Genomic DNA, 20,213 nt, shown 5'->3' on the forward strand with positions numbered 1-20,213 from the left:
AAGCCAATGGGAAACGAGAAACTTACAATGCTTCCTAAAGTTAAGCCAACAAAGATGACAACAACAACAATCTTAACTCCCCAAAGTCCAAGAAGGGGTGCATGAACGTCCTACAACAGAATAACAATTTAATGTTTAGTTAGGGAATGTCACAAGTGAAAATGCATCAGTGTTCCAAATCTATGGCAGAATAAATAACAAATATTTATTTGCTCAAATCTTAAAATGAATATTCTACCGTAAAATGATTTCTGATACAACCTAAAAACGTACTTTTGCCTAAAAATTAAATTAGAAAAAAAAAATACACCCCACAAATGTACCTTCATGTACCGAGAAAGAAGCCCAGGTCTCCCCTGATTGAAGCCTAAAATTTATTCCATTTGTTTAATCAGTACTAAAAAAGACTCGCAGGTGGTAACCAAAGTAGATCTAACTTAGACAAGCAACCATAGATTATAATATAACTGAGAACTTGTAGAATGAAGCAGTTTCAGAAAATTTTCACGAGAACCTTGGTTAGGTTCATCAGAATGTGGAGGAACTTTTATGCATGGAAAACAGTCGACTCTGTGATCCTCAGCTCTCAAAATATCAAACACAATAAGAGCTACAAATGCTGACAGTTGAAGAATGAAGTCGAGCAACACTGCCAAAGCTAAATAAAAAGGAAAGAGAGAGAGAAAGAAAGAAGGCAGTTAGCTGGGATGACGAAGACAACAAGTATTTCTTGGCAAAGATGGGAAAAAATCTTCTCACCAGCAAACATGGAAAAAACACGACATGCTGGCATGGGAACGAAAGCTCCAACAGCAAAAGCCAAGATCTCTGACAAACTAGCTAACGTTATGGAAGGACCAACTTCAACCAGCGCACTGCTTATGCGCTCTTCTAAAGTCAACTCATATGGTTGTCGTTTCACAGCATGTACTAATATACACATGTTATCAACTCCTACCTGATTAAGGCAACAAAGAGCGAATTTGAGGTAATGACTTCCCCTAGTAAACAAATATTACAAGGAAAGAAGAAATCAAAATTACTCCATTAGTTTATAAAGCGTGAAATGAACATGCATTGGATATAGTGCACCCCTCTGTTGGTACTAACAAAAAATTCAAGAAGACTATGTTACACCTTTGGTCTCCAACGTTTCGTTTAAGTTGTATTTGGGTTTCTGAGAGGTTTACTGATGTACTAAGATTAAAATAAATTAAGGTATCTTGGTAGTTTCGTTGATCGATTAAGGTTAGGATTAGTTTCCTTGGTTTATTAGGATTAGAATTCGTTTGCTTCCTGATTCTCTATTTACTATAAATAGAAAAATTTTCTTCTAGTGTTGATAACTTTTTATTCATAATAAAAATTTTGGTTTTGTTCTTGGAGATTTATCTCCTATTATCCTAGGCTACATCATTTGCATTTGGTAGCATCCTTGGTTTGGATCCCTCCATTAATTACTAATGGAAAATTGACGTGACACCTACTTTTTATTTTTAAAAAATAATTTTTCAAATATTTTAGTTACTAAACTTAAAATAACATTTATTTTTCTTTCTTTTTTTTCTCTCCTTTCTCTCTCTCTCTTCCCTCTCCTCTATCAAACTTCTTCTCCAATCAGAGCATCCACCACCACCTATCACTGTTTCCTTGCAGTTTTTTCTTTCCTTTCTCTTCCTTTCTTCTTCTTCGCCGTTTTCGACAAAAAGATAATGAAATGGGGTTTCTCCTTCGTTTCAGATGTGGAACGAGGGAGAAACCTCCCTTGGTTGGATTTTTTTGTTTTTGAAAATGGAATGGGGAAAGGCAGGAGAAAAAGAAAAAAATTGCAGTTATCCACAATAATGGCCGAGCTGCTCAAATAGAGAAAGGAAAAAGAAGAGGGAAGAAAAATAAAGAGAGAGAAAAAATAAAAATTAATTAATTAATTAATAATGTTCTTTAAGGTTTAATAATTAAAAAATTAGAAAAATATTTTTTAATAAAAAATAAGTGCCACATCAGCTTTCCATTTGTAATTACCGGAAAAATAGACATAGAGATAAAGAACGCAACCAAATGCAAACCTCAAAAGTAAAATTTTAAGTTTGAAAACCTAGGGACCCAAATGTAACCTAAATCAAACCTTGGGGACCAGAAGCGTGATTTTCCCTAAAAAAAATACTAAGTCAATTTTTTCAGTTGATATTTTATGCTACTTATTGAAAATGGAAAAGTTCCCCTCGCTTCTCTTTATCCCCTCTTTGTAAATCTGTGTCCCTATTATTTTTGTTTGTTTCTTTCCCCGTCATATAACCTCTCTCACTTATTCTTGTTACCGTTGTTGTCTTATCATATTTGGCCAATTCTTTCACGTCAAACCTAGAGTTGTACATTTGTACAAGGATATTAATAAGAACTTTTTTCTTGCAAAGTGACACTAATTAGTTATTACATTAAATGATCTGTATATAAATTAACAGACAAGAGTTAACTAAGTCAAGTATGATGCCAATGCCCTAAGAATTCAAGACAACCCACCATTCTAGAGGGGATAAAAAGCCTCTTGGATGCCTACCCATCTACTCCCCACAAAAATTTAAATAATAACAATAAAATATAAAAATCTAGATACCCACGATTCCCACCATGTAAACACCTATCAGGGTCAAAGGTTAACTCATCCAATGTGATCCACACTTGACACGACATGGTTCTCAGAGGCCCACATGCAACTACTCGCGTGTCTCTAGTTGCAACAAAAATAATCATTTAGTTAATCAGTCTGATAATCAACCGGAGACAAGGCCCAATGGAAATGCATTGTCACCAGCCATAACTCATAAGGACTCCTGTAACTCTCTAAAACTAAAGGGGACATTGTTTACATAATAAAAATTCATGCAATCCCTTTAGTGAAAAACTGAAACCCTACACATGCTGTAATATTCTTTATAGATATATTTCCCTAGCAGCGTTTCTAAATTTTCCACTATCTTTAGTTTAACCATCCCTTTGACTTGACCACTCAGACCACCAGAGCTCCTTTGGCAAGCATCAGTCCTTTTCCCTTTAAATGTTTGTGTTTCACATTATTAATCCAAAATATGTATTTCATAAGAGAATTATCTCGGGGCACAAATTTTGTATACTCCACATTGATTATAACCATTGATCTTAATCTCAAATACAGGACGCCATCATCCCATCTTTCTGACAATGGGAAAACTCAAAACAAAAACAAAATGGTTATAATAGTACTTTTATGCCATTTTATGTACAAAAGACTGACCTCAAGAAAATCAACAGAAAAGTAGAAACTTCAAAGCATTGCAATTACCTACCGCTAAGACCAGGAATGGAATAACCTCCATAATTATTAATGTTGATTTTACTCCAATGGCACTGAAGAATCCAACAGATCCTAGAACAGACAGCAGAACAAGTATAACTCCTGAGAGGCCAAGCAACACCTGAGATTTCAAAATAGAGTACTCGGTCTGAGACTGGAGGAAGCACAATCAAACAAAACAGCAACATGCAGTTGGTAGTTTAAGATCAAATCTGTAACAAGGAGAGATCATATTATACGTCCTAACGTAACAACTATAAAATCGTCCCAAAAAAAAACTATAAAATTAAAAGAAAACTACAAAAATATGATGAGAAGTTAAATTGCACCAATTAGTCTGAAGTTCAACTTAAATTATGGCCATGCATACCTTACACTAAAAAGCTTAAAAAGAGAAACTTTTAATTTTCATTTATACCGGTCATAACATTTCTAAAGCTAAAATAAACCTTATTTTTTAAATGATAATTAATGACCTCATGAAAATTATATCTACAAATTTTAATAAAATATCTTAAAATAAAAGAAGTTTTAAATTTGATTTATAATTTTTAAATAAACTTTTTTTTTTTTTACCAGAAAAGTATCTTTTTTCCATTCAAATACCGAAAAGAAACAAACGTTCAAAGATTAAAACTCTGAACGAGAGTAGAAAAAGGAAAAGAAAGAAAAAAGCAGAGTAAATTAAATGGGAATATATATATCCAAACTTAAACAAATATCTTGGATAGAGAAATTAACAATTCTTAGATAAAGAAAACCACTCTGAAGCACTTAATACTAATCCAGATCAATCAACCTAACAATGTTCCTTATTCTCAAATGTTATGTCTTCTTACATCATTTACCAAATGGGTCATAGATTCTGGTGCCACCACTCATATGACAGGTAATTCTAACCTATTTTCTATGCCTCTATCTCCTGTCTCATCTCCATCTGTCACTTTGACAGATGGATCAACCTCCTCTGTTCTTGGATCCAGCATCATTTCTCTCACTCCATTTTTTTTGTCCTCTGTCTTACATTTGTCTCAATTGTCTTTTAATTTAATTTCTATTAGCCAACTTACTCGTGACCTTAATTGTTTTGTCTCGTTTTTTTTTCCTAGTTATTGCTTGTTTCAGGATCGTATGACGAAGAAGATTATTGGTGGAGGACATGAGTCGGGAGGGTCTTTACATTTTTTACCATCAGATACCGGAAGTTGTGGCTTGTTTTGGAGTTAATCCCCGTTAGAAGTTCATTGTCGTTTGGATCATCCATCGTTGTTTGTGTTGAAACAACTTTATCTAGAATTTCATTCCTTGTCGTTTTTCAATTGTGATTCATGTCAGTTTTCTAAATTTCATCATTTAGGTTCTAGTCCTAGGGGGTTCATAAACGAGCTAGTACTCTTTTTGAGTTAGTCCATTTTGATATTTGGGGTCCTTGTCCAGTCGTATCCCAAACACGTTTTCATTACTTTGTTACTTTTGTTGATGATTATTCTCGTGTAACTTGATTATACTTAATGAAAAATCATTCTGAGTTATTGTCCCATTTTTGTGCTTTTCATGCCGAGATTCGAAATCAATTTAATGTCTCTATCAAAACCTTGCGAACTGATAATGCTGGTGAATATTTCTCTCATGTACTTGGATCTTACTTATGTGGTCATGGCATTATTTATAAATCCTCTTGTGCAGACACTTCATCTCAAAATGGAGTTGCTGAAAGAAAGAACAGACACCTCCTTGAAACAGCCCGCGCCTTATCCTTTCAAATGCATGTTCCAAAGCATTTTTGGGTTGTTGTTGTGTCTACTGCTTGTTTTTTATTAATAGAATGTCTTCTGTTAGGTTCCTGCAACTGGTCCTCCCTTTCGATCAATCCACACAGACAATAGGCTAGAGAATAACGAAGATAAAAGAAGAATCGATAGACAAAATATATTCCAAACTTCTTATTAATCTCCCAACATTCAAACAACCACAATACACTGGTTCACCTTCAGCAAGAAAAGAAGAAAAACAAAGTAAGACTTCGGAAATAAAAAGAAATCAAACAACCCCGCTGGTTTTCGAGAGATGCTGGGGAAATCCTTCCATGAAGAGTGCCTCTTCCTAATTCAAAATATTTCTTCCCCTTCTCGACGACGTCCTCCTTCCCTTTTTGTTCACTCTCCCGTGGTCCCTACTCCAACAAATTCCTTTCTTCTTATTTCTGTTGAAACCATTTCATCCCCTTCAAATATTCACTTAACCGAATTCATTTGTGAACTTCCCTTTTTACCCCTCCTTTTATAAGGTGTATACTAGAGGAGGTTTTACATTACCGCTCCTCTCAAAGTGCACCTTGTCCTCAAGGTGAAACGATGGAAACTGTTGTCTCATGTTCGGTGTTGATTCCCAAGTGGCCTCACTCTCAGGTAAACCCTTCCACTTCACCAACCATTCTTGTGTGCTCGATTCTCCATTCCACCTCACTTCTAACACTACTTCAGGGGCAACTTGGAGTTCAAACTCTTCGGTGAGCATCGGAGGTAGGTGTTGTACTTGTTGAGTTTTGCCTAATTTTCTTTTGAGCTGAGAAATGTGGAACACATCATGAATGGCTGCTTCGGGCGGCAAATTCAAACGGTATGCTACTTCCCCAATCTTCTCGAATACTTGATAAGGCCCAAAGAATCTAGGAGACAGCTTCTCACTCCTTTTTGCCAACGAACGTTGTCAATAAGGTCTTAGCTTAAGGAATACTTCTTCCCCTATCTCAAATTGCAACTCCCTCCTATGCTGATCGGCTTGTTTCTTCATCCTGTTTTGCGCTATTACCAAGTTCTCCTTTAGCGCATTTAAAGCCAGGTCCCGATCCTTCAAGAGTCTATCAACACTATCATTAGTGGACTTTGCTTCTCCATAGTGCATTAGAGGTGGGGGGGTGCGTCCGTAGACTGCTTGGAAAGGTGTGGTTCTTATGGACACATGGAAAGTAGTGTTGTACCAATACTCTGCCGAGGCCAACCACTTGTTCCACCTTGTTGGTTGGTTGTTCATTGCAGAAACACCTCAAATATGTCTCAAGGCAGTGATTTACACACTCAGTTTGGCCGTCTGTTTGAAGGTGGAATGCCATGCTTCTCTTCAACTTGATTCCCAATGCTGTGAATATCTCCCTCCAAAAGTTACTCAAGAATATTTTGTCCCTATCCGTGGTAATCGACTTAGGCATGCCATGAAGCTTGATAACTTTCTGTATGAAGATTTCTGCTACCTGTTTAGCTGAAAACGGGTGTTTCAATGGGATAAAATGTCCATACTTGCTTAACCTGTCAACCACCACTAGTATGGAATCGAACCCCCCGCTCTCGGTAGCCCTTCAATGAAGTCCATCGTCCACTCTTCCAAGGTTAGCTCGGGGATGGGGAAAGGCTGTAGCAGTCCTGCGGGTGTTAGTGCTTCCGATTTGTTCCTCTGGCAAGTGTCATAGCCTTCCACATATTTCTTTATATTGGTTTTCATCCCTGGCCAATATAACTCCCCACTCATCCGTTTGTATGTTCTCAAGAAGCCCAAGTGACCCCCAAGTATCGAATCATGGAATGTATGTAGAAGGGCTGGTATTAAAGTTGAGTGCCTCGGAATCACTAACCTCCCTTTATAGAGCAGCCTGCCCTTCGACAACTGATAATTGGGTTTGCCATCCGGATTTTCCTTTAACAAGGAAATGATCTATTGTAACTCTTCATCCTGATCTACCTCTCTAAGGATGAGCTCCAAATCTACCACCGCCGAGGAATACAAGCTAAGTAGTTCGATTGACAGAGGCACACGTGAAAGGGCATCAGCGGCCTTATTCAACAGCCCAAGCTGATAGAGGATTTCAAAGTCGTCCCAAGAGCTTGGTGAGCCAACGCTGGAACTGTGGTTGTACTTCTCGCTGCTCTATTAGGAACTTCAATGCCTTTTAGTCTGAAATGACCATGAATTTCCCTCCCAGAAGATAATGTCTCCACTTCTGGACTACCAATACTACTGCCATCAATTCCCTCTCATATATAGATTTGTTTTGAGCCCGGTGTGAAAGTTTTTGGCTGAAGTAAGAGATTGGCTTGTCCCCTTAAGTTAGCACAGCACCCACCCCTATACCTGATACATCAGTTTCTATAATGAAAGGTTGGTTGAAGTCCGGCAATGCTAGTACAGGACACGATATCATTTGTTGTTTCAAGTCCTCAAAGGCTCAGGTTGCTTCTTCATCTCAACTGAAGCCATTCTTCTTGAGTAGTCTCGTTAAAGGAGCTGCTCTAGTGCTATACCCTTTAACAAATCGATGGTAATAACCTGTCAGCCCCAAGAACCCTCTCAATTCGATAACATTTGTGGGACAAGGCCACTTCACCATCGCTTGAATCTTCTCTCCATCTGCCTCAACCCCTTGCTGTGAGATCCAGTGGCCCAAGTATTGGATCCTTTCTTGACAAAAGACACTTCTTCTGATTGGCAAATAGTTGGTTGTCCCTTAGTACATTTAATACTGCTCCCAAGTGAGTTTCGTGGGTTGAGATATCTGGACTGTAAACCAAAATATCATCAAAAAAAACACAAGTATAAAACGACGTAAGAAAGGTCTGAAAACCTAATTCATGAGGGACTAGAATGTCATGGGTGCATTGGTGAGCCCAAAAGGCATTACCAAGAACTCATAGTGTCCTTCATGGGTCCTGAATGTCGTCTTTTCAATGTCTTCCTCCCTCATTCTGATTTGGTGGTAACCATACTTCAAATCGAGCTTAGAAAAGACCACAGTCTCGTGCAACTCATCAAGTAATTCTTCGATTACAAGAATTGGGAATTTGTCAGCGACTGTAGCTTGGTTTAGCTTTCGGTAGTCTACACAAAAACGCCAACCTCCGTCTTTCTTTTTCACTAGTACCGGACTTGAATAAGGACTTCGACTTGGCCGTATGAACCCTGCTTGCAACATTTCTTGGACCAACTTCTCTATCTCTTCTTTCTGTGCATAGCCATACTTATATGGCCTAACGTTGATTGGATTTTGGCCCTCCTTGATGGTGATCCGATGATCTACTGCTCTCCTAGGTGGGAAGGTTGCTGGCATGGTAAAGATGTCTTGGTTTTGATCCAGAAGAGCCTGAATCATAATTGGCAACCGGTCTCGGTCTTAGCCTTCTCTTCGTCCTTCTGTTCCTTCTTCACACTCTATCTCTAGATGCTAGAAATCCACCAAGAACCCCAAATCTTCTTCTTCCCATTGCTTACTCAAGGTCTTGAATGACACTTCAGCTTTAGTGAGAGACGGATCCCCCTTCAACGTGACATAAGCCTCCCCTGACCAGAAATCCATTGTTAAAGATGGCCAATGAATACCCGTAAACCCAGTCGTGCATGGCCATGGCATTCCCAGAACCACATTCATTCTCCCCAATTCCATTGCCAAAAAGTCAACCTTCAGTGTCAAATTCGGCAGCTTAAGTTCTACCCCCTTACATATTCCCTTACCTTCTATCTCACTTCCATTTCCTATGACCACTCCAAATTTCTTATGATGTTCTACCGGTATCTCTAGTTCCCTCACTGTGTCGTGGTGTATAAAATCATGCGTCGCACCGGAATCTAAGAGCACTAACACTTCTTTACCTCTTATTTCTCCTTTTAGATTCATGGTATCCTTCGCCGAGAATCCAAGTAGTGAATTCAAGGCTAGCTATGCCTTCTTCCTCACCTTGGTGTTCTTCATTTCGAGTGCTTCTTCTTCTTCTGCAATCTCCTCGACCCCCGAATCATCCTCTTCATTGGTAATGAAAAGCATCAGCTGCCTATTCTCGCTGAATTTACATTGATGCCCGAGCGCATACTTCTCACTACAACGAAAACATAGTCCCTTATCCAACCGGTCTCTGAACTCTGCATCAGTCAATCATTTCAGGGGAGCTTCTTTTTTCATGGGGAAATCGACTTTACCGGTATCGCGACCTGCTTCATGGGGGGCTCTCTTGGATTTGACTTTGGGATTTATCGCCCAATTCTTTCTTCTCGTGCGGGCCCATTCTGTGGTTCAGCCCACTAATGCCCATTTCCTTTAACGCCAACTTCAAAGCGAGGTTTCTATCGTTGACAAGCTGAGCCTCCTTCATACATTCGTCTATGGATTTGAGATTTCGGCTAATAACTTCAGCTTGCAGCACTAGTTCCAACCCGTTCATAAAAGCATCCTTCAACACCTCCTCAGATAGGTTCGGTAAAGGTGCCGAATAAGTGACAAACTTCTTCACATACTCCGGGTAAGTCCCCTCCTGTCGGATTTTGTGTAATCGTGCACAGAGGCTTCCCTCTCCCACATTCCGATAATGTTCAAACAGCCTCCTCTTAAGTTCGTCCCAGGTGGTGATAGCCCGTCAGTTATTGCTCCAGCAGAACCAGTCGACTTCATCGGGTGCGAAGCTGATCACTACCACCTTAACCTTCTCGGCATCAGAGAGTTTGTGTATCTCAAAATAATGCTCCGCGCGGTAGACCCACGATTCCGGATTTTCCCCTGTAAAAAGAGGTATTTCAAGTCGTTTGTACTTACCTTTATCCGTGCTTCCTGCTCCCAAGGATTGAGATGATTCAGCTTCATCGACTCTCCCCTTCGCCTTGATCATACTTCCCTCGGCGATCGTCGTCTCTTCCTTCCTTCGAATAGCATTGCTCTCCCGCACTTCCGCAGTAAGTTTTTCGAGGTTCTTGCATAAACCACTCAACAAATTTCTCAAACCCGCCATCTCCTTCTCTGTGGTGTCCATCCTCTCCTTCAATTGTTTCTGTGTCATCGCGCGAGTTTTCTCCAGGATTGCAGCTCTGATACCACTGTGTTAGGTTCCTGCAACTGGTCCTCCCTTTCGATCAATCCACACAGGCAATAGGCTAGAGAATAACGAAGATAAAAGAAGAATCGATAGACAAAATATATTCCAAACTTCTTATTAATCTCCCAACGTTCAGATAACTACAATACATTGGTTCACCTTCAGCAAGAAAAGAAGAAAAACAGAGTAAGACTTCGGAAATAAAAAGAAATCAAACAACCCCGCTGGTTTTCGAGAGATGCTGGGGAAATCCCTCCATGAAGAAGGCCTCTTCCTAATTCAGAATATTTCTTCCCCTTCTCAACGACGTCCTCCTTCCCTTTTTGTTCACTCTCCCGTGGTCCCTACTCCAACGAATTCCTTTCTTCTTATTTCTGTTGAAACCATTTCACCCCGTTCAACTATTCCCTTAACCGAATTCATTTGTGAACTTCCCTTTTTACCCCTCCTTTTATAGGTGTATACTATAGGAGGTTTTATATCTTCCTCTATCCTAAATGGAGAGATTCCTTATCGTACTCTTTTTCCTACGAAATCTTTATTTCCTGTTGCTCCTAAGATCTTTGGCTATGTTTGTTTTATTCAGGATATTCGTCCAAATCGTACCAAATTAGATCCGAAATCTTTGAAATGCATTTTCTTAGGCTATTCGCATGTTCAAAAGGGTTATCGTTGTTATTGTCCTACTCTGAATAGGTATCTCGTATCTCCTGATGTTACATTCTTTGAAGATATACCCTTTAGTCCATCACAATTGAGTCCGTGTCAGAGGACAGATGAAGATCTTTTTGTCTGTGAGATTACATCTTCTACATCATCCTCTCCTTCACCTTCCTCTGTGTCTCTTACTTATGACCCTCCAATTACTCGAGTCTACTCCAGGCGTCCTCCATAGCCACCTTCAAACCTATGTCCTCTACCACTGGCTTCTTCGACATCTAATCCGAGACCGAGTGATGATCTTCCCATTGCCCTTCGAAAAGGTAAACGTCTTGTACTTACCATATTTCTTCGTTTGTTTTGTATAACCAGTTGTGTTCTCCCACTTATTCCTTTATTACATCTCTTGATTCCACCTCCATCCCTAACTCTGTCAGTGAAGCTTTATCTCATTCCGGGTGGCATAGTACAATGATTGAGGAGATGACTGCTTTGGATGATAATGGTACTTGGGATCTCGTTTCGCGTCCAACTGGAAAGAAGGCTATTGGGTGTAAATAGGTGTTCGCTATAAAGGTTAATCCTGATGGAACAGTAGCTCGATTCAAAGCTCGTCTTGTTGCCAAAGGTTACGCCCAAATTTATAGGACTGATTATTCTGACACATTTTCTCCTGTTGTTAAATTGACTTCCATTCGACTATTTATATCGATGGCTGCTACTCACAATTGGCCTTTGCATCAACTTGACATTAAGAATGTTTTTCTTCATGGTGGTCTTCAAGAGGAGATCTATATGGAGCAACCACCTGGGTTTGTTGCTCAGGGGGAGAATGATAAGGTATGTCGACTTCAAAAATCGTTGTATGCACTGAAACAAAGTCCTCGTGCATGGTTTGCTAAGTTTAGTCCAGCACTAGAATGTTTGGTATGAAGAAAAGTATGTCTGATCATTTTGTATTCCATCGACGATCTGACAATGGTATTACTTTGCTTGTTGTATATGTTGACGATATCGTTATCACTAGAAATGATGTATCAAATATATCCTCTCTCAAGACAACTCTAGGGTCAATTTCATACTAAAAATTTGGGGTCATTGAAGTATTTCTTAGGTATTGAAGCAATGAGAAGCAAGAAAGGTATTTACTATCCCAACGGAAATACGTACTTGATTTATTGTCTGAGACAGGTAAACTAGAAGTCAAACTGATAAAGGGAACCACCTCAATCACGTTTGAGAACTCCCCCCTAAACAAAGTGAACCCCCACAACAGTAATAAGAATAACCCCGATTAACTATTTAGTAAGCAACCCCAAGAAAGCTAAACATATTTGACTTGGAAAATTGATCGATGATCAAGAAGAAAGAAGAACTTGTTCCTAACTTTGAGATTTCGAACTTTCCACAATCTAATTGATCAAACTAGATTGAAAGTCGTAAAACATGCATTTTAAACACAAGAATACGAAGAAAAAGCATAAAACTTGAGAGAATAAACTCTAAGGAAATTTCATTCAAATTCAAAGTGTTGTTCTCAAATGACAAAAGTACATAGGTATTTATACTAATTGAAAAGACAACTTGAAAGGGCACAACCTTTCACCTAATTGACTAGGTTCAACAAAAACCCTTCAACTACATACATGTACCTCCATAAATGTAAATTGTTGAAATTAGGGTGTTAGCCTTAGGGGCAGTTTTGTCTTTTCACTATGCCCTAAGGTTTCCCTTTTTCTATTTAAGCATGTAGTCCCTGTGTATCTGGTGTATCAAATTATAATAAGAAAAACTCTGTATCGTGGTTTTTTCTCCCTGTATTAGGGTTTTCCACTATGCTTTTCTTCCTCCTCTTTTTACTTTTCATCATGGTATCAAAGCAAGGAGATGAAACCCTGACCACGATCAAGGAAAATCAAACAGGAGAATCACAAGTGCCATCTGGCACTACGAACATTGTAACTATCGTACAAACAACCATAGAACGATACTTTCAGACCATGTTACCACACCTTCATCAGTCGATTGGAGCAGCCCAACCCGGAGGACAAGTAGCCGACTGGGTAAAAATCAACCAACCCAGCCGACTAATTGGATCGACCACCAAACAGCACCGATCGGAAGCTAGCCGGAAATCAGATGGGTTCGCGTCGATCATTTTGCGAGCAACAGCCACCAGTTCGTTTGCGTCGATCCCTCCACGAGCGGCGGCCACCCGATCAACGAAACCCAACTAGTCGGCGTATTCTAGGTTGATTCCAGCCGAGTGCAGCAACCCATTCAACCCCAACCGCCGCTCGGCTCCAGCGCAGAGATCCACGCGCAAGCCACCAAGGCAGTCGGCTCCAGCTCTACCATCCCAACCAGCCAAACTGCTTTAGACCCGAGCCAACTTGTCTTCCCAGCCACGCCTGCAAATACTTCAATTCCAACCATATCCTCTTTCCAGCCGAAAAGTGATTTCAGCCAAAGACCTCCCATTGGTGGCAGATTGGAGATGGGTGGATCATTCTCATATCCGAAACAAAAATTTGATTATATTCAGGAACAGTTTGCTCAACTTCAACTATAGATCAAACAGCAGAATGAGTCCGTTCAGCAACAGATGGCCACTCTCAGAGAGGTTCTTAGGGCTACCTCTAATTGAGCAAGAACCACTCTCAGAGAGGTTCTTGCTCAATTTTGATTGTGTATGTGGATGACATTGTTATTTCAAGTAATGATGCTCCAAAAATTGACAGATTGAAGAGGAAAATGGCTGAGGAATTTAAAATCAAAGATTTCGAGAAGTTGAGATACTTTCTCGAAATGGAAGTGGCTAGATCGAAAGAAGGCATTTCGGTGTCTCAGCGAAAATACACTCTGGATTTACTTAAGGAGACAGGTATGACGGGCTGTAAACCAATAAACACTCTTAGGGAAGCTAATGCTAGACTCAGTAACTTGAGTAACAGTGCTCCGGTTGACAAGGAGAGATATCAGCGACTTGTTGGGAAACTAATCTATCTCTCCCATACCAGACCAGATATTGCGTATGAAGTCAGTGTAGTTAGTCAGTTCATGCAATCTCCTTATGAAAAACATATGAGAGCAGTAGAGCGCATTCTGAGGTATTTGAAAACCTCTTCGGGCAGAGGGTTGATGTTTAGAAAATCTAACACACGATGCATCGAGGCATACACAGATGCCGACTGGGCAAGTTCTGTAGTAGATAGAAAGTCGACATCGGGATACTATACCTTCATGTGGGGTAACCTTGTGACGTGAAGGAGTAAGAAACAATGGGTTATTGCCAGAAGTAGGACCGAAGTTGAATATAGGGCCATGAGTCTAGGGATATTTGAGAAAATTTGGCTGGAAAAGGTCTTAAGTGATCTCGATCAAGGTCATGATGGATCGATGAAACTCTACCGTGATAACAAAGCCACAATAAGTATCGCAAATAACCATGTACAACATGACATAACAAAACATGTGGAGATTGATAGGTCATCAAGGAAAGACTTGACAGTGGCAACATATGTGTACCCTATATTCCTTCCAGTCAGTAGATTGCAAATGTTCTTACAAAAGGGCTTCCCAGACAATATTTCGACTCATGTATTAGCAAGTTGGGCCTCATTGATATCTATGCCCCAACTTGAGGGGGAATGTTGAAATTAGGGTGTTAGCTCTAGGGGCAATTTTGTCTTTTCACTATACCCTAGGGTTTCTCTTTTTTCTATTTAAGCATGTAGTCTCTGTGTATCTGGTGTATCAAATTATAATAAGAAAAACTCTGTATCGTGGTTTTTTCTCCCTGTATTAAGGTTTTCCACGTATACCTGTGTATGCTTTTCTTCTTCCTTCTCTTTTTACTTTTCATCATAAATACATTGTTATAAATTGATACATCTAGTATTAAATATCTAAATGAATATAAACTGCCAAATTTATTATGACTTTTGGTGGCTTTGATTCTCTCTAGAGTTGAGACCACCTTTTCTGGCATAAAAAAGGAAGACATATAGTAAGTTGGAAAATTAGAGAGAACTGATTTACAAAGTATTGCTCTTCCTCCTCTTGACAGGTTATACCTTCTCCATTTGTCCAATTTGTTTTGCAATTTATCAATTACCGGCTGCCAAAACTCTATTTTTTAAGGGCAGCCGCCCAAAGGAAGGCCGAGGTATGAAAAAGAGAGGTGCTCTGTCCACAGCTTGTCTTCTTCAATATTAATTCCACAAAGGGCAGATTTTTCCCAAGTAATTTTCTGACCGGAGCACCACTCGAAAAGTGCAAGAGTTTTTCTAAGGTTATCAAGCATTTCATCGTTATATTTGCAAAACAACAAAGTGTCATCTACAAATTGAAGAATGGAAACAAGAATATTATCTTTTCCTACCACAAAACCTTCATACTTTCCTTTTTCGTGGATTCGGGCAATCAAAGTGCTTAAAACTTCACTAACTAAAAGAAATAGAAAAGGAGAAAGGGGTCCCCTTCCCTAATTCCCCTTATTATTCTCCCTTTTGGTCTTCCATTAATGAATATGGAGAATCTTGGGTTAGAAATACAACCCATAATCCAAGTAATCCATCGGGGTGGAAGCTTTTTCCCTGAAGAACTTTTTCAAAAAACTCCCAGTCTACTCTATCAAAGGCTTTTTCGAGGCCAAGTTTTAAAATCCAACCTTTCTTCTTCTTGGCTCTATACTCCTCCATTGCCTCATTTGCTATAAGAACCGGGTCAAGAATTTGTCTACCTTCAATGAATGCACTTTGTGTAGGGCCTATTAAACTTGGCATGATCTTTTTAAGCCTTTCCGCAAGAACTTTGGCTATTATCTTATAGACAAAAGTGGTTAAGCTGATGAGTCTGAAATCCTTTACAAAGAAGTTCTCTTTGACACATGAATTAAGCTTTTCATTGCGATAAAACTCTTCAAATATGTCCATAAGACTGTCCTTTAGCAAATTCCAGAATTTAAGGATGAATTCAATGGTAAAGCCATCCGGACCTAGTGCTTTATTCTTTCCCAGTGCATTGATTGCACTTTTAATTTCTGGTGGACTAAATCTGGTCACCAACTGACTATTTTGCTCGATAGAAACTCTTGGCCAGTCCAAATTCAAGGGTATAGAGCGAGTACCAAAACATTTTGGGAAGAGATTGGACTAATACCCCAAAATAATTTCTTCTATTTCTCTGAAGGACTTGGTTGGAATTCCTTATTCATTAATTAGTTCTGCAATTAAACTTTTTCTCTTTTTGGCTGCAAGGAAACGGTGAAAAAATGTTGTATTCTCATCTCCCAAATTTAGTCACTTCAACTTGCTCTTTTGCATGAGATTTCTTTCCTCTGATTGATATAGAGTCATCAGATCTACCTTCAGAGAAATTCTTACATCTTCCACTGAGAAATCCTCATAACATTCAGCTTGTAGGTCTCTTCTTTTAATTTCTTTCAATAAAGAATCTTCCTTAATTTTCTGGTTTTTCTCCTAATCTGCTATCCATCTTTTTAGGGATTGTTTTAGTCTTCTTAGTCTGGCAGAGAAAATAAACCCAACCTACCCTTGCTGTCCCACTACTTCCAAAGATCTTTCAATCACCCGACAACACTCCTTATTAATCAGCCAGCTATTATAAAATCTAAATGGAGATGGCCCCCATTCAAAAGCCCCAGCTTCAAACAAAAGGGGGAAGTGATCTGAAATTATACGTATTTGCCTTGATTGAATCCTCAAAGATCTCATCCCAATTATTAGAAATAAAGAATCTATCAATGAGAGATCTTGACACCACTTCACCTTCTCTTGACCATGTATATCTACCATTGGACAAAGGAAGTTCAAGCAAATTAGATTCACTGATGAAGTTGTTAAACTGTCTGGTTTCCCTTGTTGCTCTTCCCATTGGAAATCTCTCATGCCTTCGTCTGATGCAATTAAAATCCCCACCAAGGCTCTATGGATCTTCACAACGTTCAACTAAGGAAGACAATTCAGTCCAAAGTCTTTCTCTTTCTCTATAGTTATTTGGATCGTACACGTTTGTTATCCAACACACTTTCTTACAAACTGTTTGACATTTTATTGTTAAAGAGAATTCAGCTTTAAATACCTTTGAGACTGAGATTTTACCTTCGTCCCACATTGTCAGAATGCCTCCTGACCCGCCCAAAGCCTCCACAAAGGCCCACCTCACGTCCTTTGAACTCCAGATACTTTTTATGAATGGTAAATCAAACCCATCTCTCTTTGTTTCTTGAATTAGTACATGATCCGGATTAATTCTTTTCAAGAATCTTTTAATTGCTAATCTTTTTGTTTTATCACCAAGCCCCCTGATATTCCACGAGATAATCTTCATGTGATCCACGTACTTCGAAGGACTTTACTGGAGCAACCAACGTAAGACCTCTGCTTATCTGGGTAATGTCACAATCTACCAAAAATGAGTGCAGTTTCTGAGGAATGTCTGTATTGTTAAGAGGGGCAGGAGTAGAATCTTTAAACTTTTCTAACCCCTGTTCTTCTTCTTGAAATAGAAGATCCAATGCCAAATCAACCCCAACTAGATCTTCAATTGTCTTGTATTCATCCCCAACTAGATCTTCAATTGCCTTGTATTCATCTTCCTAATCTTTCTCAAATTCCTCACTGCTCACACTTGCAACTGACTCTTCATCGAATTCATGTTAACTAAATGAACATAAGAATAACATTTAGAATTATGATTTACTGACCTTTCTGGATTGCTAAATGGGAGTTGAAGTCTAACACAACAATCCTCGAGAAGATCCCAGTTTGCGATAAAGGACCACGATTTGATATGAGATCTTCGCCTTCGTGCAAAGTTCTTGGGGAATGGCTTGAAAAGATGCAAACACCTCTTAGCAATTGAGGGAGCTTCAAAATCTCTACTTTCCAAGGACTTCTGAGTTGACAGGGAGGTTTTCAGGTTTGCAAAATCTTTTGAAAGGATAAAGACTTTTCAACTTCCAGCATCCAAATTGTTATTTAATGCGACATTGTCTTGAGAAGAGTGGGAATTCCAAACGTTTTGTGCTGAAGTAGTTTCTACCTTCTTAGAGTTTTCGAGTACCAATGAAGGAAGACTATTGAAAACCGGAATGCCTGCTTTTATCTCCTTCATCATTAAAAGTGACTCTTCACTTTCCTCTGATGAGTTCGCGCCAACCGTTGATGAAGGATGCTTCGTCTTCTGCAGCATCTGTAGAAGAGCCTTCTTCAAGAAGGCATAAGGGTTTCTTGAGTACTCCAGTACCTTCATCCTTCATAACTTGATTCAGATGAAATAAATCAATTGGATTGGAAGCATTATTAACAATTAAATCAGCATGAGTTATTTTGGAATATCCACACACTCTATATCACCAAAATTCAAAAACATATTGCCGCGAGTTTCATCCTTTATTTCTATGGTTACCGGCATGAAACCACATAGGTTTCTTCTAACTAGGTTTTTTGCTTCAGCACAATTTGTGAGATTAAGACTTTCAGCTGCTATGGATTCGAGACCTCCAAAGTAAGCTCCAATTGCTTCAAACGTGCTTCTATACCAATAATCCAATGGAAGATTTTTTTATTGATACCCAGCCCCCAAAACCTTTCATAATCGAAGGTCTACCGTGTCTTGTCTTATTCTATTCTTCAAATAGTAAGTGGCAAGGACCAATTAACTGCCATTTACCCAGATCTTCGATCAGCTCTTCCAAATTTCCTTGGTCAACTTTGATTAAGACTTCATCTGCAAATAGGGGATTGATAATGACAATAGAATGAAAGGCCTCTTTCAATACCCTTGCTATCTCCTTCCATTCGTTGAACACAAAAAGCCTCAAAATGATCCATAAGTTATTGAAATCCTCCTTGAGAACATCATAATTCTTCTGAACCCAAAAGGTTTTCTTGCTCTGTTTTATCATCTGCGGAACTGGGACTGCATCTGCTTGTTATTGCTCTTAATTGATGACTTTGGGGCAAAGAACTTGATACCTCCTTTTCCTTTTACCACGTCCGCAAAACTTGTTCCTTGTTTTCTTTGGGAATTTGGCTCAAGTATAACTTTGGTGGAATGAGCAAGGGTTGTTAAAGGCTCCTTTGATAACTGACGTACCTCCTCACTTTTTTTAAAAAAACTTTTAAGCATTTCAATGAATGAAGGCCATCCTTTCTGCTTAGGACCTTCTGGAACATGAATATAAAAGCAACCTCCAGTAGAAGGCCAGACAACAAATCTCAAAACCCAACCGAAAAAATCCTTAAACTTGGATAACCTTGTGACCTCCAGTAGAAGGCCAGACANCAATACTTTCGTGAAGATATCTCCTAATTGTTCTCCAGTCTTCACATATCCTGTAGATACCAACCCTTGCTGAATTTTCTCACGTACAAAATGGCAATCAACTTCAATATGTTTAGTCCTTTCATGAAATACTGGATTAGACGCAATCTGAAGTGTTGCTTGATTATCACATCACAACTTTGTCAGTGTGGTGATTTCAAATCCCAACTCAACAAGAAGTTCATATATCCAAATCAATTCACACAAAGATTGTGCCATTGCTCTATATTCTAATTCTGCAGTTGAACGTGACACCACATTTTGCTTCTTACTCTTCCAAGAAATCAAATTACCACCAACAAAAACACAATACCCTAAGGTTGATCTTCTGTCTTCTTTAGATCCTGCCCAATCAGTATATGAGAAACATTCAATATTCGTATGACCATAATCCTTATATAATAAACCACGCCTGGGAGCAGCCTTCAAATAACAAAGAATCTGTTCAAATGCAACCCAATGATCAACTGTAGGGCATGACATGTACTGACTCACAATACTTACTGAATAGGCTATGTCGGATGGAGTCACTGTAAGGTAATTAAATTTTCCCACTAACCTCCTATATCTTTCAGGATCTTTTAGCAATTATCCATCTTTTGTGAGCTGTAAGTTGGGCATCATTGGGTTACTACATGGCTTAGCCCCTAGCTTTCTTGTTTCAATCAATAAGTCAAGTACATATTTTCTCTGTGATAATAGAATTCCTTTCTTGCTTCTTATTACCTCAATTCCTAAGAAGTATTTCAACATGCCCAAATCTTTTTTATGGAATTGACTATGAAGAAAGGTCTTTAGAGACTGGATACCTAAAGCATCATCACCAGTAATCACAATATCATCCACATATAGGACTAACAAGATGACACCACCCTCAGATCTCTTAAAAAAGACTAAATGATCTGAGGTAGCCACAGGAAGAGGATCGGAAGGAGAAATAACCGTGTAGACAACGAAATCATCCTCTAATTCCTTATGCTCCCCCTGACTCTTATTCGAAGAGAAAGACGGTGATGAGAAAA

The 20,213-nt window shown here is 39.0% G+C and overlaps 1 protein-coding gene across 1 annotated transcript in view; it reads right to left on the reverse strand.

Moving 5' to 3' along the window:
- LOC120070828 (NPC intracellular cholesterol transporter 1-like) overlaps window positions 1–20,213 on the reverse strand; it is a 63,445-nt gene that overhangs the window by 19,721 nt on the left and 23,511 nt on the right. The window contains exons 19-23 of the mRNA XM_039022713.1: window positions 3,324–3,452; window positions 760–958; window positions 515–658; window positions 324–367; window positions 27–110 (exon numbers count right to left, since the gene is read on the reverse strand). Coding sequence (XP_038878641.1) covers window positions 27–110; window positions 324–367; window positions 515–658; window positions 760–958; window positions 3,324–3,452 — 600 coding nt within the window. The remainder of the gene's footprint in view (window positions 1–26; window positions 111–323; window positions 368–514; window positions 659–759; window positions 959–3,323; window positions 3,453–20,213) is intronic.

This window comes from Benincasa hispida, chromosome 2 (assembly GCF_009727055.1).
Source record: "Benincasa hispida cultivar B227 chromosome 2, ASM972705v1, whole genome shotgun sequence".
NCBI classification, from domain to species: domain Eukaryota; kingdom Viridiplantae; phylum Streptophyta; class Magnoliopsida; order Cucurbitales; family Cucurbitaceae; genus Benincasa; species Benincasa hispida.